Source organism: Camarhynchus parvulus, chromosome 2, assembly GCF_901933205.1.
Source record: "Camarhynchus parvulus chromosome 2, STF_HiC, whole genome shotgun sequence".
NCBI lineage: Eukaryota > Metazoa > Chordata > Aves > Passeriformes > Thraupidae > Camarhynchus > Camarhynchus parvulus.
This window is the reverse complement of record NC_044572.1, coordinates 90159856-90187329: the sequence shown is the minus strand read 5'-3', so window position 1 is coordinate 90187329 and position 27474 is coordinate 90159856. Positions and strand designations below refer to the sequence as shown.

Below are 27474 nucleotides of genomic sequence, written 5' to 3'. Positions count from 1 at the left end.
TCTACATAGGAAAACAAGATTGGTGTCAGTCTAAATGTACAAACAGATTCCCAAACTAGCAAGCTTAGTCTAGGGAATTTCCTTTCTCAGCTCAGACACCACTAAGCTCTTCCTGGACAAAAAAAAAAAAACCAAAAAAACCAACAAAACAAACAAACAAACAAAAAAAAAAAAAAAAAAAAAAAACCAAAAACAAAACAAAACAAAAAAACCAAACCAAAACCAAACAAAAAACCCACCAAAAAACAAACAAAAAACCCCACAAACAAAAAATCACAAAGAACAAAACAAAACCAAAAAAAACCCAAAAGAACCCCCCATCAAAACAAGAACCAAACCCAAACTAAAAACCAACCAAACGACAAACCCTCCTAACCCCCAAAACCCAAGTACAAAACTGAAAAATCCTCTACCCTCACCAAAACCAAACAAATACAAAAAAGAATCCCACCCCCTAAAACACCCCCTAAAAAAATAAAGAAGAAAGATTTGCACTTATTTTAAAGGTACTGCTCTCAGTTCTTGCTTCAAGAGAAGTGCAGGCAGAATCACAGAGAGTAAATTTGGAACTGGAAGGGAATTAGGGAATTACTACCCATCAATGCATTTCATGGGGCTATATTCATATCTAAGCTCCTGGAGTTATAAAACTCAGTATGGGGAGCCTTTTTTACTTCCAATATTTCCATCAGAAGACTGCTTCTGAACCTGAATCTTCTTATAATTTTAAGCTTTCCTCTTGCTTTCAGGTTCCTCTTATTATTTGCCATATGCTTACTTTTTGGCTCACAGTATTATTTGAAGGAGATTCCCGTTTTTTTTTTTTTAAACGATATTTGTGCCGAGAACAAGCAGTTCTTCTCTCAGCAGACTAGGTATTCTCAGAGCTGCACCAGGGAGAAGAATAAAAAACAGCTGAGTTATCTTTCCACCACAAAAGTTGGTTTTATATAGGAGGAATATTTTTACCTGGCCAGTCTGAAATGTCTCCCTCATGCACAAAGTGTATTGGAACTTCCTGTTCCAGAATGGAGGCAGGGATTGAATTTCAGTGTCCTGAAAGTGAGACTGGAGAGGAACCATTCTGGGCTGCTGTTCTCTGAACCTCCAACACCTATGCCCACCTATGCTCTCTTTAAATGCCGCTGGCATTTCTAAAGTGGACAGATTAATGCTCTCCTCTGATAATTCGGCAGAATAACACAATTCATTTACTTAGCACATAAGAGAATTTGAAATTTGTATATCCCTTACTTAGTTGCAATGAAAAGAAAAAAAATAATAAATTTTAGAAGACATACAAAGAAGGCTGGAAAATAAGAAAAAAAGCCGCATACATTTTTCCCATTAGCCATTTTCCAAACGGCTAATATCAGTTTTCAGACTTTAAAAATATTTTACTTGAAAGGAAAATAATTTTTTTTCTTTTGAAACTGTAAAAACAATTTCCTAAATATTGAAAATACTGATATTTAAATTTTGATTTACAAAAATGTGTGTGTGTCTATCAAAAGGCTGAGGGTGGCAGAATACCACTCAAAAGAGGAGATAATCTTTACTAACCCATAACTGCACACTTTAGACAATAACATACACAAACCTATTCTAATTCCCCAAATTTACATTCAGAAAGGACAGAACTCATTTGAATACAAGGTGAGCTTTCATTTTCCCCTCTCCCTTCCCAGCCCCACGCCCCTGAATCAAACTGAGCTGGGCTGAACTGCTGTTTGAGCCCCATCAGCGCACTAGCAACTGAACAAGCTGATGCCAGGGTAAATCCACTGAAAATACTGTTGGTAGCACCTCAGCTTGTGCTGAAGGAAGTCCTGAAACTGTTCTGCAGGGCTGCTGAACTGATTTTAAACTTAGATTTTCCAAGGCAAGCACAGAGTCCCAGACCTTGCTTTGCCTGTTCTTCTATTCCCAGTGAAAGGGAAGGTTGCCTCATATTCAAAAGCCTTCTTATCAGTTTAAGAGATCAAATCTTCAAGATCTAGGAAGCTTTAACTTGGAAGAGATCTCACTGGAAAAAAAAGAAACTATTGCTTAAAGATACATTACTCTTCACTTTCCTATGAAAGATCCAACTCTACAAGTTCCAAATAAGCACTGTGAGTTGAAGCTCATGCTGACACCTCTGTAATTAAAGCATTCCAGCATCAGATGCTTGGCTTCTTGGAGAGACAGCAATAATATCTAAACAGCCTGAAGGAAGACAAATGACAGATTCTATTATTTTCTCTGGCTATCTCCAGTATCATAACCTTTTCCTTATCTTGGTCAACACACTCACACTGAATGGAATGGGACTAATTTTCTCTTTAATACTCTGCATTGCTCTGTACAGTAGCAGCAAACCCCTGTACCCACAGCTGCTCTTAGAAATCAGTTACTTCTATTTTTGAATTCTTGTCATCAATCATCTATGCTAATTGGCCAAGTGTATGGCATGCCTATAGAGTATTAAATGTCCCCAAATAACTAATGAGAAGCCTTTTATTTCATCTATCTTAAATGAAAGTGGTATTAGAATAAGAAAGTATTTCCTTCTCTGCCACTGGCATTCAATGAATATTTATGATGTTTTTCACTATATTGCAGTGATATGACAATGTTGAATCCCAGCTAGAATGAGGATACAGCACTTAAAAGGAGATTCTACTCTCTTTCTATCACTCATAAAAGGAATTAATAAATGCAAAACAGCTAACAATTGCTTCTCAAATTAGACCATATTTATCTTCATATTCTAAGCTGGAAAAGGAATCTCTTAATTTGTAGCAATAACTATCTTTAAAAACACTAATATTGTGAACCCATTTATTAAATATTTGTAAAGCTATTTTATGCACACACTAATGCCGACTGATCAAAGCATATGTAATTAATGGACAAGAAAGCAATCATTGCAATAATGGAAACCTTATTAGCATACAAATTATGTTGTTTTCAAAAACTCAGAATACTCATATAAGGAAGATACCACTCATTCTAGACTATTTTTCTGAAGCCTATAAGCCAAGTCAACTTCCTTGGAAGAGCCATATTGCTGTGTCTCATGGTATTGGAAAAAGCTTTACCCCTGCAGAGGTACTCGTAGGAGATGACTGGGAAGCTTCAATGCAGATCTGGGTATCAGGTGGTACTGCTGGAGTGTGTTACTGTCCACATTAGATAAAGGAATTTATGCAGCATTGTTTTTAAATCTTTTTTCTCTCTCTTCCCATCTGCCAGATAAGGTGCATTGGTAACCCCTAGAGACAGGGAGGGCTTCATCTATCTCGCTCTTCTCCTTTTTCTCATCAGAAACCTTCCCTCTGCAAAGTGGCAGGGGGGATATACAGGAGCCCAAGAGGTGAGATGCTTACTGCTGCTGATGTGACTTTTTTGACTCAATGTGTTCAGAAAAGGGATTTTGCTTACTAACCCCTGACAGTAATTTTTGTGGCTGGAAGCCAGGAACAATTTCCAGCACTCTCTGACTTATCTCCCGGGGTGGACACAGTCTGTCTGACAGACAAAGACACAGTGTCCGTACTCTTTTCTGCCAGGGTATGTTCATACTCTTGAAAAGAGACACAGTGTTTGTACTCTTACATTTTAAAGACTGAACTTTATTTTGCTCCCCATGTAGTGCACACAGGGAGTAGTGGATCCAGAGATAAAGTTGCTCGTAGTTGCAAAGCTTTTTATATCTAACCCGCAGAAGACTATCAATATCCTATTTAAAGGTGATGTCTGGAGAGAAAATTCATGTCTCCAGTCGTTCTAACCAGTATTTGATCAACAGCATCATAGAAAATATCTGAAGTCTTCTACTGACATCAGTGAAGTATAATTAATACAAATTTCTGTCTCAAGAAAACATTCATCTTTTTTTTCTTGTCAAAATGTATCCAAATGATGATTATTTTTATCCAGAACATGTACTACTTTATTAATAAAGACCATAATTTAGAGATTTTCTGAGCCTCTGAATGTCTTTAAAATTTTTCCTAGAAGTTGAGTCAATTCTCACTCCACCAAGTTTTTATTATTGGAATTTCCCCATTGAAAATAAAGGTCTAAATATTCTTGATGACAGCTAAGCAAAATAAACTTTCCTACTAACTGAAGGGAGAAGGATAAGACTTTCTACTTCGCATGTGGATACCAGAGGCCGTTGTAACCTTTTTGTCCAAATATCATGCATTTCACATGGGGTTAATATTGCCACTGCAATTTAAGCATGAGTCAGCTTCTGTCTTTATTCTATAGTGCTTAATTTTTACAATCTACTGCATAAATGTATACAATATACTGTATACAACTTACTATATTACATGCTGTAGAGCATTATGATAACTCTCTGTCTCCTCATGAGTGAAAAGGATCCTCAGGTGCGTATAAAATATTCCCTATCTTAAAAATTGTAAGATAAAGTGTATGAAGACCAGTTTGCCACACATCACAGATATACTGAATATTACTTACAGGTGCAGAACAGGGAAATGGCAGACAAAGTATTTTCCATGTTGATTGTTTATATTTAATGAAATAATTGCAAATTCCATGTTGTGATAATCTAGTAGCCCAGCACTTCAAATATGTCCTAGGAACTATTATGCTATTTTAGTATTACAGGATTTTTCTCTAAAATTTTCATTTTATCAGAACTAGTTTCCTTAAAGAATAACTCTAATTATAGCTTGAGATGAACCATCTTTAGTTTTAAATTTATCTATGGAACCTATGGTAGGAAAAAACAAGTATTCTTCAAATGCAAAAGCTCCTATTGGAGTTTTATTTTTAAATTTTCTGTACATCAAATGCTGCAAACTTTCTCCTAATTCTCTTCTTCCCAACAGTTATACTAAAATTTTCCTTTTTTTTTTTTCTATGTGTTCTAGGTAAAATCACAATTGTTTGGTCACTGTATGCAGTCAAACAAATTTGGTATATCTCAGCATGATGCTTATCAGGGAGATATCTTATTCCATAACTTCAGCCTTCCCTGTAATGAACTAAGGATGCTGTTGTAGGAAGCCCTTCCCAATTTGCATTTTGTTTCCTGCTTCTTATCTCTTTTACCTGATGATGTAAACAGAAAATCAACTAAACAAAAATGCTGTTGCTCAACATTTGAAATAAACAACAGATTTCCTCAGTGCAAAGTACACTCAACAGAGCTACAGTCTTGAGTTAGCTCTCCTTTTCCCATTTAACCTACAAACACTGCAAAACTTCAGCAAGCATCAGATCCAGAAAAAGCTCTCATATTTTGCCAAACCTGGCTGTTCATTTCAGTGTGCAGCAAACAGGAGAAGTTTTTCATTCAGACACACTGCATGAAATACCATTCGTTGAAAAGAAAGATCGTGCAGATAGCAGTTATAAGAATATGCACTCAGTAAGAAAATGCATTCAAATTCAAATGTGCTGGCTACACTTCAAACACGCTCCACAACAGAGCTCTGATTGCTGTGCCTGACCTTCACACAGAGCCCTCTCACCTCTAGCTACTGTTAGAGGCTATCACAGAGTCTATCTTCAGACAGAGAGGGGATTGGTGCCTGCTCTGGAGCAGGCTTGACTCAAGCGCTGCCTCCATGCGCTGCAGTACCCTGGGTCACACAAACCAGCCCAAGCCCACTGCTCCTGGGTTACTCCAGCTCTACAACAAGAAAGAGCCCCATGAATAGCAAGGGAGAAATTACTCTCATCTCCCAGTTCCCATCAGAGCTCAGTTTATGGTGGGTTAGCTGGTATTACAGAATTGAAAAGGAAACAGCAAGACAAAATGGGGGACAGCTGAAAAGCAGCCCTGAAATAAGAACATGACACCATTTTTTAAGATGAATCATCTTTTCTTCTACCATATCCTGGATGGCTAATCTGAAGAGAGTTATGACCGCTTCTGCTAAAGCGAAGAGCACCATCTGGTTTTCATTTTTCTTGTTTTCACCTTTTTTAGCAGGATGGGGATATATGGCCTTCAAAAATTGGTGGCTTGCAAATGATGTCATCTTTAAACTTCACTTAACCTTTCTCTACAGTGAAATCAGGTCAGGTTTTTCAAACATAAAAACAGTGTTTGTCAACAACTTCCTAGATGCAGCATTCAATGTTTTTTCAGCTTTTCTACATAACTGGAAGGAACAAGCTTCCACCCTTCTTCTCTTGCCTTATAACCCCTGATAACCTCTTCTGTGGTTTGGGGAGTTTGTAAAAGTGGTTTCCACTTCATCCACACTTAAAAAAAAAAAAAACAACAAAGCAAATTTACAGTTTCCTTATGCTGGCATATGCAAAACTTTAAAATGTGAAAAAAAATTCTAGTTTTGGGTGAGAATTTTGAAACATCCAACTTTTAAAGAAATATTTCATATTTTTAGTGTTAAAAGCCTGCCATCAGTGAGTACAAATGCATGCTAATTACTGTGTATTTTAGAAGCGCTATACAGAAAATATGAGAATCACTTGAAAGTCTTGCCTTTTTTAACATTATAGACCAACAAACTGGAAATACTCTCTCTGTAAAGGCATCCTTATTACCCAGCCTGCAAAAAGACTGCACCAAGGAAGGCTGGGAAAGGGGCCAGCTGTACTCACCTGCATCAGTACTACCCTCCTGCAGTTAATTACAAGATTAGGCTGAAAACAACACGCAGGCTTCAGGAATGTGGAAATTAGGACAGGAAAATAGCCAGTGTTTACCACATATAAGGTAGATCTGAACAAACTAATCTTCAAACTAAAGGCAAAGAGGGAAAATAGTGAGAAAGATAAGCAAAACTGCCCCATCTGTTTGGAGTAAGCTCTGGGATAACTTACATTGAGAAAGTTCCCATCACACACAAACACTGCCACCACAGAAAGATGTGAATTAATGAAGGAAAATTCAGAAAGCCACAACACAAAAGCATCTTTTCCCAACATCATACATGTCAAATACTATTTCCTCTCTCAGATCACAGTATTTAAATCAATGGCCTGCTCACTGCCACATAACTTCTTAACATATGCATTGGTGGAGGAATTTAAATCAAATTAAGTACATAGGGATTAATTTCCTGGAGAGGATTAAGACCTTGCCATCTATATGGAATGGCTGAATAACAAGTAAAAGGAGATATTGTCACAAATGTTTGAAGGAGGCAATTGATAGACAAAAAAGCTTTTTCATTTAGGAACTGCAAAGGTAAAGAAGAACTGTAGCAGGAGTTGCAGATTAAATCACAGCACAAAGGCTAGGAGGGAGAAATATATTTTTAATAAAGATTTCAAGTTTTGGTCATGACCAGCAGGATTTTTTACAACTACAGATATGAGAACAAAAGACAGTGCCATCTTGGAGTGGAGGAGAAATTGTAGAGAAGGTAGCAAGGTGAATATCCTGGGAGGGGGAGGGCTTCAAGGCTGTGCACCACAGCATCTGCAGAGCAAAGCATCCACATTTTATAACTACAACCAGTGTCTAAGTCAGGCAGTGATGTCTGATTTCTGAATGTATTTATTTTGGCTGCCAGTGAACAAAAGGTAAAGGGACATGAACCCAAAGTTGCATTTCCCTAAAAAACTGTGGTTTTTCAAAGTAACTTTTCTCATTGTTATAAGTGAAATAGCATTGAAACAACAAATAAATCTTATGAATATAATAGTGACTAAACATTATTATCACGATGAGATAATAAATTTTTTTGAATTGAGAAAATAATAATAATACTTTGACAGAGAAAGATAGCCATCCCTCTCTTCTTTTCTTAAAAATCTCATTAAAACACAAAGGAATTTCTGTGTTTCAGAATTTTTTTCACTTGTTCCCTTTCTTATATGGGATTGGCTGCTGAATGAGATTATACTAGGAACACACAGGGTATTTAGAGCAAGCTCTTTCCTGGCTCCTCTCACCTATGGACTGCCAGGAGTTGCTGAGCTTTGTGGAAATGTAGTCACTATGAAAGACACAAGAGAAAATAAGGCTGCTGTGGTGCATTGGGATTGCATTACACACAGCTGCATTTTGTGACTGAGAGGAGTCCATGGTTTGCAGACCTCAAATAACAAAGCCAACCTAAAATTAAAGCACTACTTTCAATTTTATTATCTCCATTTGAATTCAGGATACTCTACGATTCTGTTATAAGTTAAGATCATAAAATATATGCAGTCTGCAGAAGCCTTAACACGTTATATTTTGGAGGTAGCACTGCCTCGCCTGTCACTCAGAGAAGTGAAAAGCATGTCACAGACTAGATTTTCAGCCATGACAAGCCCCCAGGCGATGGCATGCCTTTGTTGAAAAACCTAAGCCTGACATGCCTTTAATTTCACTGAGATGCACATTAAAACTTGTATAATATTCACATTTTGTATAACAAAGTTTAGTCTCCCACAACTAACATTTGGGTTATTGTAAAACAGTTCCACAAAGAGGAGATACTAAACATTAACTCTATAAGGGAAATGTTTCTTTGCAAAACAAGGAATGTACTCTTTAAAGACTTGATTCCATACAGCCCTTCACCAGCCCATTTGGAATATTCATTCTTAATATTCAGTGTGTTTCTAATCACTTTGCTTAATCAGAGCTTAACAGAAAGACCAGTATAAGCAGTTTGAAAGCCTCAGGAAAAATATTTTTCAGAAAGAAAATATGAAAGACAGCTATTCTGCCCCCAATATTTTAAAGTGTAAGTAGAGAAAGTATATTGTGCAATTTTTAAATATTTGGTTTCGCTTTACATGTTCCTTCAACTTACAGCAGAGAGATATGCAGTTTGATATTTGTAAGTGGGCAACACTTAAGATATTCCAGGTTTATTTTATAATTATTATGGAGTTCTTTTTAATATCACTTTTTTATCACTCATCACTGGGTGAGCCTTTGACCAGCTTACCAATTGATCAAAATCCTTATCTAAAACACACTATAAATGTATAAGATGCATAACATGATTATCAGGATATATATAAATTTTGTCATCCACTTTTCTTAATACTTCATAGATGTAGTTCAGTCGGAAATACAATAAAACCAATATTTCAGTGCTTAGCTGCATCTTTAGTTGCCTGAACATTTTAACACCTGACATTTACTCACTGGTGCAACATAAAAAACCAGAACACTAAAGTGCTCAGATCTTAAAAACCCCAAATGCCCAAACATAAAACACAAAGATGAAAAGAAATAATTGGCAAAGTAGTTACATTTTCCTTCCTTCCTTCCATCCATGTACAAGCTATTTGCAGGAATAGCTACAGAAATTCATGAGCCCAATGAGTCAGATGCCACTACTTAGGTTTTAAGGGAAAGTACACTTAATATTCATGATTCATAACAACTACTTATCCAAATGTTTTCTGAACCACATCTACAGGGATTTCTGTTCCCTCTATCACAGCTTCTTCCTTAGCCCAGGAGCAGCTGAGATGCATTTCAGAAGTGCTCTGGAGCAGGATCCCTCCCCTCTCTCACAGGCTAAGGGTTGACTCAAATTGGGGAAATGGCCCCTGCTGTATCCTTTGGGACTTAACAGCTGTGCTATGGAAAATAGACTCAAAATAGAGAGAAAGCTTGCTTTTCTGTTCACCGTTTAGGAAATAACCACTAAAGGATGTCTTTCTTCCCATATGCTTTCCCCTTACTTTCTGCAAGAGGGAAAACTTGACACTAACACGCATAGGTCTGGAACATTAGGCTGAAAGCTGAGCATTGAATCTTTTCTAGAATATTAGTTGTGGCTCTTTGGCCTCTGTAATATAACTTGAATCTTGAAAATGGAAACTAGCAGAAAACACCATCTAGATGCAAAGAGATCCAAATTTCCAGAGTGGCACAGTCTTTGCATTTAAAGAGTAGGCTATAGAATAAATCTCATTAAAATTAATAGCTTTAAAATCACACACAAAAAATCATGAATCAATTAACAATTCCAGAATTTACAATGGAAAGGTTCTTGCAAAGCATTTGTGATGCTGCTGAGGTCTACTCACAGCAATCAGTGTGTGACCCGGTGTTTAATGCTGTGTTGGTTTGTTGTGCACTCATCCAAAGGGACCAGCAAACAATCATCCCTCAGCTGTACGTGTAGCTTGACTGATTTATTTCTAGATGCAATTTAGCTGATGTATGTGTTCTTACCTCAGGCAATTTATACTTTTAATCCCCAATCAAATTTTGTAGTGTCATAATTGCTTTTCTTATATGTTTGCCTTGCTCCTATATCAACAAATCTGTTGTAATGAAGATGAAATTGTGTAGCTTGACACTGAGAAAAGATTGTAATTTAAAAAAAAAAGGAAATTAAGTGACAAGTTTGATATTTTGTGTCTCAAATGCCAGTCTTCAGTGTCATTCATAACGAAAGCACCAGTAATAAAATTTATGAGATTTAACTATGATCTTAGAAAACTTAATGTTAAGAATATCTAACAGAAAATGTCAGTGAAGTCTCTCTTGGACAAGCTCACATGCTTCTCTGGTCTGAAGCAAGCATCTGAGTTCAGCAGAACAAGAACCTCCAGGCTACAGAAGTTTACCTCTGTCTCACAGAATTCACATTCAGCTGAGACATGCACTTCTGACCACTGGAACTTCCTCTCTCCTCTGTAACTCCTGAAGAACATTTTAACCAAAGCAGCTCAACACAAACATGGTGTAGCTGTAGCCCCACCACACCTGGTAGTCAGCAGGCAAATGCAGCAACACCTCAGTGTATCAAAAAGCAAATCAAGCAGTAGCATGCAGGACAAGGAAACACCTGAGGGAAGATCTTCAGTGCTTGAGACTCCACAAAAAAACCAACAAACTATTTCCTTCACTGCATTGAGCATGACCCTTTCCTTCACTGGGGGTGGCTAGGGGAGGGAGGGAAAATTGCCAGGCTTTGCTGCTGTCTCTCCCTCTGGGACAATATTCTTTGCCGTCCCTAGGTGTGGCTTTTAGCTCTGGCTGCTCTGCAGCACTCACAATGATGACTGCTCATGCACAACATCATCCTAACTACACGGTCAAAAACGAGTGAACCGCTGTCTAATTCAGCAGCCAGGATGAATGAGGCAGAACTGAAATTCCACAGGCAGAAGAATTTCACCAGAAGTTTTTGAGGCACAATTTATGAGGTAGAAAAAGTGTAAAATTTACAAACTATAAAATAGTACCTTCATTTTTCAAAGAGTTCCAGATCAAGTCTTGGCTCTTATATAGCTAATTTATGCAGACAAAACCCCCTATGTCAATCCATCATGAATGGAAAACCATGCTGATTTTTAAACATGCTATTATGGAACCACTCTTCCCTCAAATAATTCTCTATAATCTCATGATCTGTGTTGAGTTACTCTTGAAAGTTCTTCAGTTTTTCAGTATTACAGTCATATTTCCAAGCAGCACATAAAGTATCCTCTGCAGTGATGATGAAACATCAGCCCTGGACAGCATTATTTACACCATCTATGATACTGTTTGACAGTGAGTTCACCTTTTGTACTCAAATTATCTTGTTTTGGTTAGAGTTGGGTTGTTTTCATCTAATTACCTGTTATAACATCTACTGATACTAAATAAGTGGCACTGCACAGAGACTCTGCAGGTTATGCTCAGGATGAAGGGTCACTCAGCCAGAAAGGTTTGATGACACATAAGTGAGAGAGCTGGGTACAGCTCTCCTTGTCTTAAGCCACATACATGAGATTTAATGTCAAAGCAGTTCAAGAAGTTCTTGGGTGAAGGGCAAAAAGATTTTTTAGGAGAGACAATAAGGTTTAATGAAGCTTTGGCTAGATGTTGGAGGCTGATATTTAAAAATATAGATGCTGTTAAAAGTAACAACAGCAGAGTGATGTGTGAACTTCTTTATAGACCATGTTCTAAAAGGATAATCTGATTTTTGACAGGTTAGTAGGAGGCATGATTATAAGTTTTGGTGCATTTGAGGTCAATATGAATTACAGAACTGGAAAAATTACAGAAAGATTCAACACAGAAAGATTCAACATGTGAAGCACAACAGGTCACAGACTTAATTAATATTATTCATAAAAAATGAGAGAAGAATCTGATTGCTGTCCAGTGCTTTGAGTTCACATGCCAACAACCTCAGCTGTCACAATGGACCATATATAAAGTGGGTGATAATGTAGAAATCACAATCCTAGGACTATTTTTCTAAAACGTGTGAAATAGAATTACCTACAAATTGTTCAAATGAGGTGGTTGGGGATAAAAAATCCCAACAAACTAAAAGGCAGCCTACTTTAGTTTTCCAAGTGCTGCCTTTGGTCTCATCCTGCTTTGTCATGGCAGGACTGAAGCTGGGATGCAGTCCAAGTGGAGCATGTCCTGTACTGAAGAGGCTCCATCAAGGGCCCTGCTACACTTTCTGCTTCATCACCTTCCAAATGTTTATGCTAAGAACTCCAAGGGGGAAATCCTACCATGCCATATACTCTACTGAAGTGCAACATCTCCTTTGTTTTATAAAATCCTAAAGAATAACTATCTTTATGTGGCTCTAGCAGAGTCTAGAAAATGCCAAACTCATCCTCAGCAGCAGATGAGAAAACAACCTATGAGAAGACGGTGGGGAGAAGAGCAGAAAGTATCAAATACAGAAGTTCTAAAAGCTGACTCCAAAAATACTAGAAAACTATTTGAAAATGTACTGTGCATTTATCTGCAATAAATGACATTATAATACTTTAACTTTCCTGTGTTTCACTAAAATGCTTGCAGGCTCCAAGAATCCTATTTACAACTGGAGCACCTCTCCAAGGAAGAAAACTAGTTCATAGAAATCATGACTGCCAGAAAAGACGAGCAGTGATGTATGAAAATATAATCCACTGAACATCAGACCTGACAACCTCAGAGCATTTCCAGGCTAAGTCAGCTAATAACACCACTCTTAACACTGCTGCAGGTGGATTCACACTCAGCAAAATTCTATATTCAAGTTAAGAAATATTTTTGCCTAGAGCTGCTGTAAAGATTAACAACAGTGGAGAATATGTTAATTTGTGAAGGTAAAAACTCAGAAGTGCTGCAGTGTGAACAGAGAATTAAAATAAATACAGTTTTAAAAGTTAAGAGTTTTTTACCGGCCATAAAGTAAAAATGTCACATTGCAAAATATTCCCCAAGGGAAAACTTTGCTTTTAGGTGCACACAAAAATTCCCATCATGCTAAATTCTAATTCTTGTAACATCAAGTGGGTCACTATCACTGAAGACAAAAAAGGCTCATTTTAAAAGCTTTTTAAAATTGCCCAGTGATGGGGTAATCTAGATGAAAGCAGAACATAAATAAAGTTTCCCAAGCAACTATTCAACAATAGAGAGAAGTACAATTAACCTAAATCAATAGATCTTTGTAAATGGGGTATAAAAACTGTCATAGAAAATGTATGCATTTTATTTCTTTTCCTAGAGTATCCAAAACAGTGCTATAGAGGATAAATAGAAGCAGGTTAGAACTAATTTTATACTTCAGAATTGATTTACTAAATGAACCTGCTTTCAGATTTAAGCACATTTAGAATTGTATTTATCATTTATGAGATTTACTCATTTTCTAAATGCTCAAGAAAAGCAGATGTTGAGAAGATTTTGGAGTAGTATGATGAAAACTCTTCAAAAAACAGCAGAAAACACATTCTTGAGATTTCAACAAACTGGCCTATGAATATTCTTCCTATTGCTTCAGCCTTCAGAATATTATTTGTATGCTTTGAGATTTCTCATTTATCTTTTTTCCATGTTTCATTTTCCCAGCCATCTGATACCCAGTGAAGAATAACACTGTTGATCCAAAAGAATATATACAATGAGCACAACTGATCACCAAAACATTCAGCATTTCTTTGATTTACATGATCTGCACTTAAAGTCGCAGGCTCTTATAGTCATCACTAGACATTATTTTAAATTGCTAAACTCCCCCATTATTTTAATCACTCACATTTATTTGACATCTGAGTCATGTAATTCCATACGGTACACTCAACACATTCTCCAAATGCACTTGAACGAGCTCTTGAGCCTAATCATTCATTACTAACTTACAGCAATACACCTGATCAGAACTCTTAAAATACCCCCACTAATTCCAGACAGCATCTCAAAAGAAGTTTCTCCTACATTTTCTGTGAGCAAAAATGATTTTAGATTAAGGTTTTGAGTTATATTTTCAAATTGTTTATTCAAGTACTTTGCTTGGTAATAACTGCCTCCTGCTCACCATGAAGCTAAAAGGGATTTGTCCCTGATTGAAACAAGAAGAGGCTCAAACAACAAAATCTTATGTTTTTCCTTTACAGTGAAATAATAATAAAATGAAAGTCTACTTAGAGAAGGGAGAACAGTAATACTAAAATTTTGCATCTTTACGGCATTTATTGTCCCAGAGGAGTCCTGGTGAAAAGCTAGTAAATAATAACTTCCTCATCCATCTGAAACCTCAGTGAGAGTTTTAGGTACACAGAACAGAATTACCAGAGCTGGAACAATCCCAAGGCAGCAGGGCTAACATCTGTTCTTGTGGAAAATAAAAGAAGAACTGCAATTCCCTCAAGCACTCAGGAATTCAGTTTTATACTGTTTCTAAAATATGTTAACTCCAAAATAATAGTGTTTTTTAACTCTAGAATCATGACAAAAGAGCATTCATATCCCAAATATGAAGCTAAACCAGGTACTTCTCTAGAGCTCTTTTCTAGGAGGGAAAGGATATAAATCAGATATAGCCCTGAGGAAAGAGTTTATAGACTGAGGCTGATTCAGTATATCTAATCTTGTTCTGACCATTGTGCCTGCTGAGAGAATATGCTGCACTTCAAGGCTCTGTTTGGTGGTTTTCATCCCCAAACCACTGGGCACCTGAGGGCTTGGAAATATCCATATAAGATATATTTGCTTGTAATTTCAAATGGAGACATATCAGACAGAAATGGTAGCATCCCTTAATTTGCCATACATCTTTTTTCCTTCTTAGGGACACCAAATGCAGGAATAACTATACACTGAAAACCAATGTTGCTCTGGAATGCCCATAATCCATGGATTACATTTTTAATTTTTTTTTAAGCTTCACTGGATCATCTGCAAATACACACCTGGCAGTATGGTTGAGCTGTGCCTGTGCCAGCCTGCACCTGTATGAGTCACACACCATCTGCCAGGTAACCATAAAAGAGCCTCGCTGGCTCTTCAAGACCATCAAACTGCATCTAGTACATACTTATATGACCCAGCTACTAAACACATGGTCCATGCACATCTGGCTTATCTGGACATATTTCTGTGGAATTGACATAATCTGTTGCTGATCTGCTGTTCAACAAAGGCAGTAAAATCAATTTCAGGAAATGCATAGTCAGGTAAGAAGATGTTCACAAAACTCTAAGCACTAATAAACAAATCAGAACTAGAACAAGAGACACTAGAGACTGGAAACTCAGAACTCAGAAACTCAGACTGTTCAGTGATGCAGATTCGAAAAGAGCCTTCCAGGAAATCTTTTTCCTCCCCATTATATTCTCCTACGTACACATTCTCCTGCAGTCTTCCTTCCCAGAATCATTGTTCTTAAAAAAGCATGTGTGCAGGTTGGGGACATAGCTACGGATATAATTCCTCTCCAGGGCCTCTCCGCCAGAACTCAGACCCTGCTGATACTTCATCTGTTCCCTCTGCACTCAAGTTATTTCTCTCTTGGGGAAGGAGCAGTCCTTCTTTACAGACATTACTTGAAAGGGGCTTGAAATAATTTTAACCTGTGCTATGTAATCACAGCTCTCAAGACAGTTGTTTGCTAGGCTGCTGTACTGACTGACACACTGTGTGCTACAACTGCTACCAAGAACTGCAACAGGTCCCAGGGCAGCTAAAGCACTTCAGACTCTCCCTTCTCCATCACACTCCACTTTCCTTCTGCATCTCCCTTTACAGCAATGTTTCAGTCCTTCCTCGGGGTGTTGTACCTGCCAATCAGCGACAGAAATGGAGAAACTGCAAGAAACTGCAAACAGAAATTTAGAAATTTGCAACATTGTCAACACCATATGCCTTTCACCACATTTTCATTTTGGATAATTATTGCAGAGGAGACTCTGTCAAAGGAGTTCTTACAGCATATATTGCAAACCCTGAACTGTTTTTATGAACTTATATATGATGAAAAGAGGTGCTGGTATTTTCTTGCTGATATGGGATCATCACCAGAGATCCACACTGATGTGTCATCTGCTACTGATCACAAGATACTGACATGGTTTGAAGTCACAGTACAGGTGGATGGAGCTACTCCAGATTTTCTATAATTTTAGGAGATGACATTTCAATGGTACACTTGTTGCAAGGACATTTCTCCTTAAGTGTCTGTAGAATTTTATCCTATCACCCTTTTTCAGTAGGCACACAACACTTCCTCTCATATAAAAAAATCCCAACTTGTTGAAGCAGGACACAGGACTTTAATGCAGTGACGGAAGGCACATAACATTTTTCCGTCTTTTTCTGATAGATGGTGAAGAGGTGGCAAAGGAATCTACCTAGCAGTACTTCTGACTAAGCAGAAGACAAAAGACTACCTAATAATCAGTAAAAACAATGTCCTGCTTATTCAACAGACATCAGAACATGTGTCTGTCCAACACATACACACTGGCCATTCTTTCAGCATCTTGAAAGAAAGAGCCCTCTGTAACAATTTCAGACAAACCCAACTAGTAAAGGAAAAAACTGTCTTAAAAAGTCGCTTTAAAACTATCAATACCCTCTCCCAGCTTAACTGCTGATCTAGAGCAGGACAGAGCTTTCAAAAATTTAACCTTTTTCTTTAGTCTTTTCATCCTTCAAATTCAAGGAATACAGACAAGAAAAACAAATCAAAAGGACAAAAAAATGCAATCCCAACAAATAAGCAAAAGGTTGATTAGAAACATGCAGCTAGAAACCAAATCACACTACAGAAAAAAACCCAAGGTTGTGGTACTACAAAATGCACTTGCTTTCCTTAGAAGCTTGAAGAGAGCTACCCTATGAAGTACAAACCTGCACCACCACTCAGACAGTGCAATAACCTTCCCTTGAGCTTTGTTTCTTTATTATTTGTAGGGACTTCCACTCTTTGTACAAAAAGCAGCAACAAAGCAACTTCTAGGGCATACTAAATATTATGTTAAACACTGTCTAGATACAGACAAAATTAAATACAAAGCAGAGGAAGCTAAGAGATATCAGGCAGAAAATGTTTCACTAGCTTTTCTATAAATGTATGTTGTTCATTTATTTTCATCAAATATCCAGCTATTAAAATGACAGATGCTGCAGTAAGTGTTCTACAACTTCAGACAAAAGCCTTTTTTATTTGACACCTACTACAACTATTAAATCGTCAACTGCTGATTAGCTTGAGGGCTAATCTTTGAAATGTCACAGTAAATTTCAGATCTCATTTCTAAAAGTTAGTATTTCCTTCTGTATGCAGTTTTACACTGTTGGCAGATGAAAACATTTGCAATGAATTTTCCTAATGAGCAAACATTGTTTATGACCTTATGCAAACTTGCTGATGGCTCAGTTTAGCAGCTGTCTCTTTTGAGGAGTCTCCTAAATGAACTGGCCACATAGAGAGCAAATTAGTTCACCAACCCACTGTACTGCTCTCACTTGCTCATGGGAGTTGGATAATTTACTGGAAGTCAGGAGGGAGTAATGTAGTAAGAGATTCACCATATTTATCTCTTCTCAGATAAATGGAGATTCAAGGTTCAAGCAAAAACAGAAAACTCTGTAGGGGATCTTGCACACATTCAGATTCCAAGTGCTTTTCTTTTTTGTGCTACACAAGAAATGCCCTAACAGGACTAAAGCTCTGAAAAATGAAAAGGCATTAAATTCAGAACAGGTCACACTCATAGGGTCAGGTGTAGGAAAAAACTGAGATTTGCCAAGAGTCGTTGGGGTTGTGAGTGTGTGTGTGTGCATACATTTATAGATTTTCCTGACTATGTGTTTTGCTAGCTTTTTGTACTCCCTCAAATCAGCCAATTATAGTTAATGTCCAACAAGAAATTTTCAAATGCTCAAAATTAAGTTGAATTTGATTGAACATTCAAAAGTATTTCTCAGTAACAGATGTCTTCATAGTGTTAAGTATTCCACTGCACACTAATCCTCTACCCCCCACCCCTTTTATAAAATTAAATGTTCATTTAAAGCTCTATTCTATATTAACAAGAAATTGTTTGATTGAAATTTCTGCCCTCCCCCCAACACTTTTACTATTCACCCTACCTCAGCCATGCCAACAAAGAGAATTTAACTGCAGGTATAAATAGATCTTGAGGCATAATTCAGAACTATTCATGCAAATTTAGCCCCACTGATCAATGCTACTAACAGAAATGTTTGTTAGACTCCCATATTAAGGATAAATTAATCCTGCTGAAGTCCATGCTAATTTTATCTGATTCTCTGCCAAAGACTGACACATTTTTTAATTTAAGCATCTTGGGTATGTTATTTTTCCAGAATGACATGAAATAAATACTTTCTCCTGTTCCTATTCCATTGCTAACATGTCCTGTATTTCTGAGATTCCTGTACAGCACACTGGTTTCTGAAGCCTGGAAATTGGAGGCAAGCTGCTAAGATAAATCTTCAGAAATAATCAGCATCAAAATACAAAGCAAACTTCATATAAATAAGCATTTTTCCAGTTATGAAATATGACTAGATTCATTCAAATGCAGGATGTCAGGGACAGACTTGAAAGCTATTTCATGGCTGTGGTTTCAATTGTGCAGCAACTACTGTGATGGAATTTTATCCTACTGTGCTAGTCTCTGGCTGACACAAAAGGAAAAGACAACACTGTATTTAATTTTCTCACTCCTCCACTGCAATTCTTTTTCCATTACACAGAAATAATAGAAGGTCATAAAGATGAGAAATAAATTAACAATTTTGAAACTTGATTTACAATAAGAGATAATAGCAATAAATGCAAGAAGCAGAACACCCCACTGCAACAGTTCAGGCATAAATCAGCGAGAATGGTAACATTCATGACTTCACATCAGTGACAAAGGTTTAGCAAATAAAAAATTACAGAAAAACATTTTTAAAAAATAGTGTCATGTTTTGAATAAAAAAGGAATTAAAAAAAACCTCTGACATGCACTGCATTTTTCCCAATACTTGGCTCCCCCATGGAACCAAAACAAACTTCTAATATCCTGAGAACAAATGTGGTATTTAATATGGCAGCCTTGCAGTGCCTAAAGGGAATCAACAAGAAAACTGCAGAGTGACTATTTACAAGGGGATGTAGTGATGGGATAAGGGTGAATGGATGCCAACAGAAAGAGGACAGATTTAAGTTAGAGGCCAGTTTGGATGGGGCTCTGAGAGGGGTTGGAACTAGTTGGCCTTTAAGGTCCCTTCCAACATAAACCATCCTATGACATCTTTCCAAGTATAACCAACATTTTTTTGCTAACAAATATAAATATTGCTGCAATTGTAAGTTACTGTGTAGTCATCCATGGTCTCTACAAAGACAAGAAGAAAGGGAAAAAATGACTAAAACAAAATCCATCTATTCTCTAGACAGATTTTGATTCAGTATACAATAAATATGATTTGGTATCCTGAGAAGACGGCACTAATTCTTCACTAATTATAATGCCTCAAAGCTATATTATGGTAGCATTGCACAAAATAAAGTTTGACTTTTCTTCTTTTTTTTTTAATTATCCCTTAGACAAATAGTCTTGCTTTAAGAGAATAATTCTGACTCTGTGGAAAATTCTCCTCAGCCTTCAGGCTTTCACACATACATGATGAACATGTTATAGGTGGAATGCTGAAAAATGCTATAGAATTGAAATGCATATATATATACATTTCCCAGATATATATTTTTTCCCATCACTTTATCACTCTGTACTGATTCAACGCAGTAACAGTTCAGCAGAGATTCCAGCTGATCCTGCAAATGTAAATTACTTCCAGTGCCTCTACCAACTACATCAGGGAACTCCTCAGACATCCAAACTGTGTCAAAAAAAACGGTGTAAACACTTATTTTCTTCCATTTTCTGACGCTCAAGGTATCAGAAAGAATGTGTACTATTTGAGAAGAGGAACATATTTAGCAAGGAGAAAGGACCTGGCACTTTATAAATCACAAGGGTAGTGTTGAATTCAGTTTCTACAAATATGTCTATCTGGATTAAGAAAAGTGGGAATAAAAAGTTCAAAATCCTTTATTTTTTTTTAATTTCAGCAACTTTCTCATTTATAACCAATCAAGTGCTCTGATAACTAAGGAAATTAGAAAAATGCACACCATGAAAGCCAAGTTAGTCCCAAATCAGAAGCACTCCTGTCCTGAAATCTGGTCATTGCAGAACAGCCATTCTAACCATGAAATGTCTTATTCAATTGGAAAATGGCCAACACCAGCAAATCTGAATGTCCTCCAGAATTAGGACATTCACATTAACAAAACTGTAGGAAGAACCCTGCAGGTCTTTTGTTTTGTATTTCTCATCACAAAATCCTTTTCCACCTGTAAAACAGTATCCAGTTTATCTTTTAAAAAGTGTAGCAGATAGCCGTATTACTCTTTTCTGATGAAACACCAAATTTATGTTTTCCTGCTCTGTATTCAGAATACACAAGAAATTTATATGGTAATCAACATGATTATAAGTCTGATAAGTATGAAGGCAAAATAACAAAAAAAGTCAATTTGCTAAGAAAAAAAATCCAGAAAGAGAGCAGAACCCTCAGGAATATTTAAGGAATATCCATAATTTCCCTTCCACTAGATTTCTGACAGCAGAATTAGAATAAATAACATTTTGTACTGAGTTTCTGATGCATAAAAATAGGATTTGTCATGTCAAGTCTCTGGGCAATAGCCTTATCTATTTTCTAAATGCTGTCTCCTTGAAAATTTTTAAAAATTTAAAAAATTTTAAAAACCCAGAAAGTTGAAAGAATTATATTCCATATAATTAGGAACCAGCACACTTCATCCCAAGTCTTTTCTAAATTGTTTAAAAAATTCCATAACCCCCTCCCCACTCAATGGTGTTGTCTTCCATAAATAATTTCAAAGAAAATGAAAACTGGGTAAAGGGATTTATTATTTATGACATGACAGTGGTTCTGATATCATATTCACAGAAAGCATGGAGAAAGCTACTTAGTGGATTTTCCAGTTTTAGATTCTTGTCTACAGATTCTTGTTTATCTTTTCTAATCAAACAAATAACAGCATAGTTTATTATTGGATGAGTCCTTGAATATTGATAAGATTTAGCCTCCCTTCTGTTTCTTTTTTTTTTTCAAAATTCACTTTATATTTGGCACAGATAATCTTGAATAAAGGAATGTCCTTTTCCTGTTTAGAATAAGTTTTTAAAAATAGACTGTAAAAAATTTATATTAAAATAGATATTCTGGAAAAAAAATGAAATTAGATTTAGCACTCCAAGACTTAAAATTCATATTCCAGTGAAAGTTTCAAATTAGGTTACAAATGACAGCAATTTATTAGACTGAAGAATAAAAAGTTTTAAAGTATTTCTGGTAAAAATCAATCTGCTCCTTCAGCTTCAACTTTCTGAACACTACAATGCAAAATAATTAATATTCTTCTAAAACTCTTTTTTCTTCATGCTATCTGGAAAAGCTTGAGCATTGTGTGTTGTAATTATGCCCTAAGACAGCGTAGTTGCTATAGACTTTCTTCTCTCCACATCTCTCTCAATAAAATGCTTTTGTGGATTACAGGTACAGGAAGCATGATCCTCGCAATTACCAGATTTGGGCTTTGCATTCTCATTATGACTTGGTTGAACAATGACAAAGAGAAATATTTTACCAAGCACCTCAGACAGGTACTAAATACAGTGAATAATCATGCAGTAATTTCTCTGAAAACCATTATACACGACACAATAAAGTAAGTAAACATAGCTGAATGTGTCTGTTGAATCTTTGATTCATTCCCTCCCTAAAGGGATGCTCATGAGATTTTGCTGGTGTCTTTGAAACTAGTAAAAAAGAGCTTTCTTTCAATCTTAGATTTTTTGGGTTTGATTTTGTTGTTGGTTTTTTTGTTGTTGTTGTTGTTGTTGGAGAGGAAGCAGTGAAGGGTAATTAAGCAATGCTAATGAAAACTATCAATTTCACCATAACTGGCTGCAAAACTAAACAGAAGGCAAAAAGGATAAGAAAAAAAAATAAACAAACCAAAAAGTAACTAGACAGCAATATTCAATTTCAAACCTATTGATAGATAACATACATAGAATAATGCAGGACAAATATAACTGGGTCCTTGCAGAGTCTGGTTCATATCTGCTACTGTCTGAAAGCTTCATCAAAGATCCAGTTCTACTCTGGATACAATAGAACAACAAACTCTTTTGCTGAAACTTTCAGTCTAATTCAGCGTAAAAAGAAAGCAAAGTTCATATTGTACAAGCAACTAGATACAGGTATTTTCTTGCCATATGGTTGGTTTTTACTTAGAAATTCTGAATTAGTTTCAACTGTGTGTACCACATCACAGAAAGCTTTCTCAGCAACTAACAAGGACACAAAAAGGTTGAGCCTTTACACCTTGCTGATGTATTTGTGCAGGCATTTCCTCCTTGAATCAGTATATGACATGCATGACAACCTTAGCTCTGGTACTTCAATGTATTTAGATGTTCATTGATATCCAAGGCAGTTTATTCTAGCATGGGGACAGGATTTGACCAAGCTCCCTCCAACCTTCTCCATGTTCTTGCTGCAAAGAGATGCCCCTCTGTGCACCACTGAAACACACTTTTATTCAAACACTGTTCTCCTTATCTAGCCATATTGCAGACCAAGCACATCACTCAACAAAGCATGTTCCAGTAGTTTCCTTGTTGCAGCTGTCGGAAACTCCAAAGACCATTTTCCCCAAAACAGTCTGCTCATCTCTCTTGGTGAGGTCTGAAGATTCCTGAACACATATGCACCACTAACTTCCAAATGATGTTGCCTCAGATACAACTAAGCAATTAAGAAGCTTTAAGACCACACTTCTATTGCCTTATCGCCTGTTTTACTCTAAAAAAACTGCTAAAAAGCAGAAGAAAGTAAATAAATTAAAAAAAAATACTAAGGGTTTGCAATTGTACAATTGAAACAAGAATGAAGACACTTGTATATGAGCAGCCCTTAAGTCAATGTGAGCATGCTTTGTACTTAACTGTAAAAAAATACAAATTATAAATAAGTTTAAATCACAACTGAAGCATGCTGCAAGAATATCTAGGACGTACAACACTGGAGTTATAGACAGTTCACTATAGCCTATCTCCAAACCTAAATGATGGAGAGAAACATGCATTCTCAGATCATATTCCAGCTACTCCTTAAATGCTAAAAAAATTCGCACAAAGGGTCACTGCAGCTTGCAAAACTTGTGGTTCCCTTGAGACCACTCTGATTTGTTAATTCAGATGACATTCATGCTTAAAAGTCTGGTAACTGAGGAATTGTACAGTATCATCCCTTGGCATCTGAAGACAGGTAATGAGCAAGACTGTCAAGCATTAATTTTTAATATAAAGTGGAACTGGAAGCTCTGAAATAGAAGAAATAAACAACTCTGTTTCTTTTTCAAGCGTACTTAATATTTAATACTTGTTTCAATTACTGACACAAAATCACAAGCCTCCTGCATCCCACAATTATCTGATGAAGACTTACCGTTACTCCAAAGAACCTGGTTTCATTCATAGCATTCAGAAAAATGTTGCCGAGTTTTTGATTTGAGTAGTTAAAATCTTCAATTTTTTGGTGCTTGTTGGTGGAATTCAGGTAATTCATTGCCCTCTGTAGAGTCCTGGCAATCACCCATATTCCATCATAGGCATAACCATGAAATTTGCTGGATTGCCCATCACCACGTCTAGCGTTGTATTCCTTTTCATACTGCTGTGGAGTCTACAGAGGAGATAAAATTCAGTTTTACCTCAATACTTAACCTTTTATAGAGTTGAATCTAAACCAACACCTTAAGCTGCACCCTTCAATTTAGAGATGTGCATAACTAATACAGAAAAGCCCTCCAAAATAAAAATTATGAAAGAAAATAAAATTCAAGAAACATGTATTGCTTGGTTTAAAAACTGCTGGTGAGATTGGGAAGCAGAACTAGGAGACAGGGATACTGAAAGCAGTTGTACTGCCTCACTGTATAAATGACAACTTGCTTTATTTTACTTTTATACAAAAGGCTCCTGTTCAACCAAAACTGCACACTGGTGAGCCATAATAATGGAACAGGGAATAAGTCTCTATCCCTGCAAATTAGTGGTCTGATTACACTTTACAGGATAACACAAATCAAATAACTTTACTTGAGCAACTTTCTGCTCAGTATGAAATTTTGAGTGGCAATTTGTCTGTATTTTACAAGTTCACTATGTTCTGGATGGTGTGCCATCATGTGGGGAGCTACCCTTCAGTAAAGTTGCCTTTCATGCTCACTCAGCAAGGCATGAAAGGCAGATGGAAAAAAAAGATGAATAGCAGCAAAATCAGGCATGTTTATTCATTGGTCAGAGTTTGCATGGATTTGTTCTGTGATAAAATTTTATGTGCTTTATGGAAACATCATATATTTTTATACTTAAAAGAAGCCTCACCTCCTGGCCCCTAGTTCTGAGACACACAAATCACCATTCAAATTGGCCATTTGCAGAATAGGTTTAAATATAAGAGTTTTCTGTTTCTGTGCTTAACTATTTAACTTGAAGTGACACAGCACATGACACTAAAGACTGTACTTCAATCTTTAATGTACATAATGTTCAGACAGGGGAAAGAGGGCAGATTTTACCCTGTAAAGAATCAGATTTGCTTTTGAAATATTTTAAAATTGCTAACTAGGGGAAAGAAGTGAAACTAACTGTGATGACTTCCAGGTCACTTGGTAGAAGAACCCTTTAGCTTCACCTCCTTCCTTGGTGCTTTACTGTGCCAACCCAGCAGTGAGACAATTGATAGCACAGTAAAACAGATGGAAGAAAAGTACTAACCCTTCCTGATATAGTCTTATTCGTTTTTGAGCTAAGAGGCTCAAAATCCACTCCAATATAACCTTCCATGGCTGCAAGAAGATTTTTGCTGAGACACTGTGAAGAATTAATCCAGGCTTCCCACCAAAGATTTTCATACCACCCTGGAATAATCCACTGATATTTGCTGCCGTACATTTCTTCATCATAAGCCTGCAAAAAAAGAAAAACAGAAAATGTAATGGAATTCGTAATAGAGGTATTGAACATAAAACCAATTGCTTTTGGTTAATTTTTTTTCATTATTAATGACATGATGGTGTAAGTGGAGTACACAACTATTTTAAACAGTTTAAAATAATTATTTGCTAATAATGAAGACTTTTTTTTTTTAAGACTCCCGACTTTAGAATTCAGGAAATGAGAATTTACTAAACCCTGTTTTTCTTTCAAGGGATCATTTCCTAAAAAACAGAAAAATGAAACTGTGTTCTAGAACTGAGGGAGTTAAAGAACAACACAAACAGAAGGCACAGCTTTCCACTGAAAGTTCTTTATAACAGAACTATTACATGAGTGACAGAACTACCATGCTACCACATTTAAATTAAGTAATTATCGCCCTTAAATCAATCTAAGGACTAGATTAACAAGAAAACTTGGATCATAGGCGCCATCGAATTACATGTGGCAAATATGAATTAGGTGACTGCTAAAATCAGACCACAGTAACATTAAATTAGCAGTTCCTTCTGAGGAGCATGAGTGAATAGTGAATTGATAGAGCAAAATCTTAATGATTTTTTTTTTCTCAGCAAGATCTTTCTTCATACGAAATTCTATATTTTTGTAATACTGAATACAGCCAACTGTAATCCAAGATACTGAGATTATAGTTAGCTCCTTTCAATACTTAGTAGATACATATAACAGGAAACAGAAACACTTTCTTAGTCAGGCACATATGCTGTTGCACCTAAAAGCTGATGTATTCTCAAATATTCTCTTTGATTGGGAAGAGTGTTTTAGGATAAAATTTGCAAATTTTATCTCAGATGTTTTGAGCACTGTCTTGCAACTAGATATTTTTCTTTTGACATTTCAGTCAGAATCCATTTCAAAACTGCATGTTTCATGCTTCTTTGGCTTCTAATATAAGCAATACTTGAGATAGAAGGCCTAAGATAAAAATTCTAATTTTTAGAAATACATAGTGCAAGCTTAGAGTTCTTAACAGGAAAACTGCTTCTTTTTCACAAAAAAATATTATGGAAGGAGGAAACGATAAGAATGCAAACAAGACATATTAGTCATTCTGAAATAACTGTTTTGAAAAGTATCCCAAAGATAATACAAAAAGCCTATCAGAGAAATAAAGATCAATAACAGAATATATGAAATAGGAAAACCTCCTAAATATGTTAATACCCAAATTAAAAATGGGATTTAAATCTGTGAAGTCTATTATAATGGTGCCAGCTCAGTTCATAACAGCATTGTGCACAAAGCAGATTTATTTGGCCCCTGGTTGCAGAAGCTTTTGTTCAGACAAAATCAAATTTCATGCCTTTGTATACAATGCTGCTTGAAAGTCCTGTCTGAAACCTGGCGTCTTGCATCTCATATATTACTTATTCCACAATCCACATAAACAGTTTGTCTTTCCTCTTGCTTCTTAATTCCGCCCTTCCAGAAACATATCTGCTTCTGTCCTCCTACCCATCTGCACTCCTGCACGGCTATGGAGACGCTGAATTCCAGGGCCACCTGCGAGGGAAATAGCAATTCCATCCTGCAGTACACCCTTCTAAAAGAGTTTGCATTATACAGTTAGGTCATTCAAGACCTTTCAGTCACTCAGTGGTTTTTCTCCAACAGTTTTGGAACCATGAGGATGCAAACTGACAGAGAATAGTGCTTTTAGGGAAGGACAGTCTTACGTAGCTTCCCCTGCTCTATAGCGATTAAAGTATCAAATTGTGTGTTGCCAGAAAGTATTGGCTGTGAGCTATTCTGAAATTAGAGCTGCTGGAAATTTTCTGTTTGCATAAGCACTTGTACTGTTTCCTGCATAATCTGTGAATGCCCTGGAAAATGAGCTGAAAATTGAAAGTTTCAAAATAGCCAGAAATTTCATCCTGGAAACAAGGGATCATTCCCAACATGGTTGCCTGAAAGACTGGTTACACTTTCACACTTCTGCAACAATCTGGTTTAACAAAAGGCAAAACAAACACTTTAAGAGCTGTCAGCTCTTCCTTTGAGACATGGTGGAATGACAGGGCTTGAAGGGTAGTCTGGGGAAGGCAAAAGTAGGAAGAAAATCAGATCCTCTGAGGCTCAGCACCATGATCATGCAGTCATTTTTCTACTGACAGCACAGCTGACAGTATTCAGACATTTCAGTGT

At 36.6% G+C, this 27474-nt stretch overlaps 1 protein-coding gene across 1 annotated transcript in view; it reads right to left on the bottom strand.

The window, feature by feature from the left end:
• The window catches only part of GABBR2 (gamma-aminobutyric acid type B receptor subunit 2), a 457140-nt gene that overhangs the window by 206334 nt on the left and 223332 nt on the right, over positions 1-27474 (bottom strand). The window contains exons 6-7 of the mRNA XM_030971306.1: positions 25087-25278; positions 23753-23989 (exon numbers count right to left, since the gene is read on the bottom strand). Coding sequence (XP_030827166.1) covers positions 23753-23989; positions 25087-25278 — 429 coding nt within the window. The remainder of the gene's footprint in view (positions 1-23752; positions 23990-25086; positions 25279-27474) is intronic.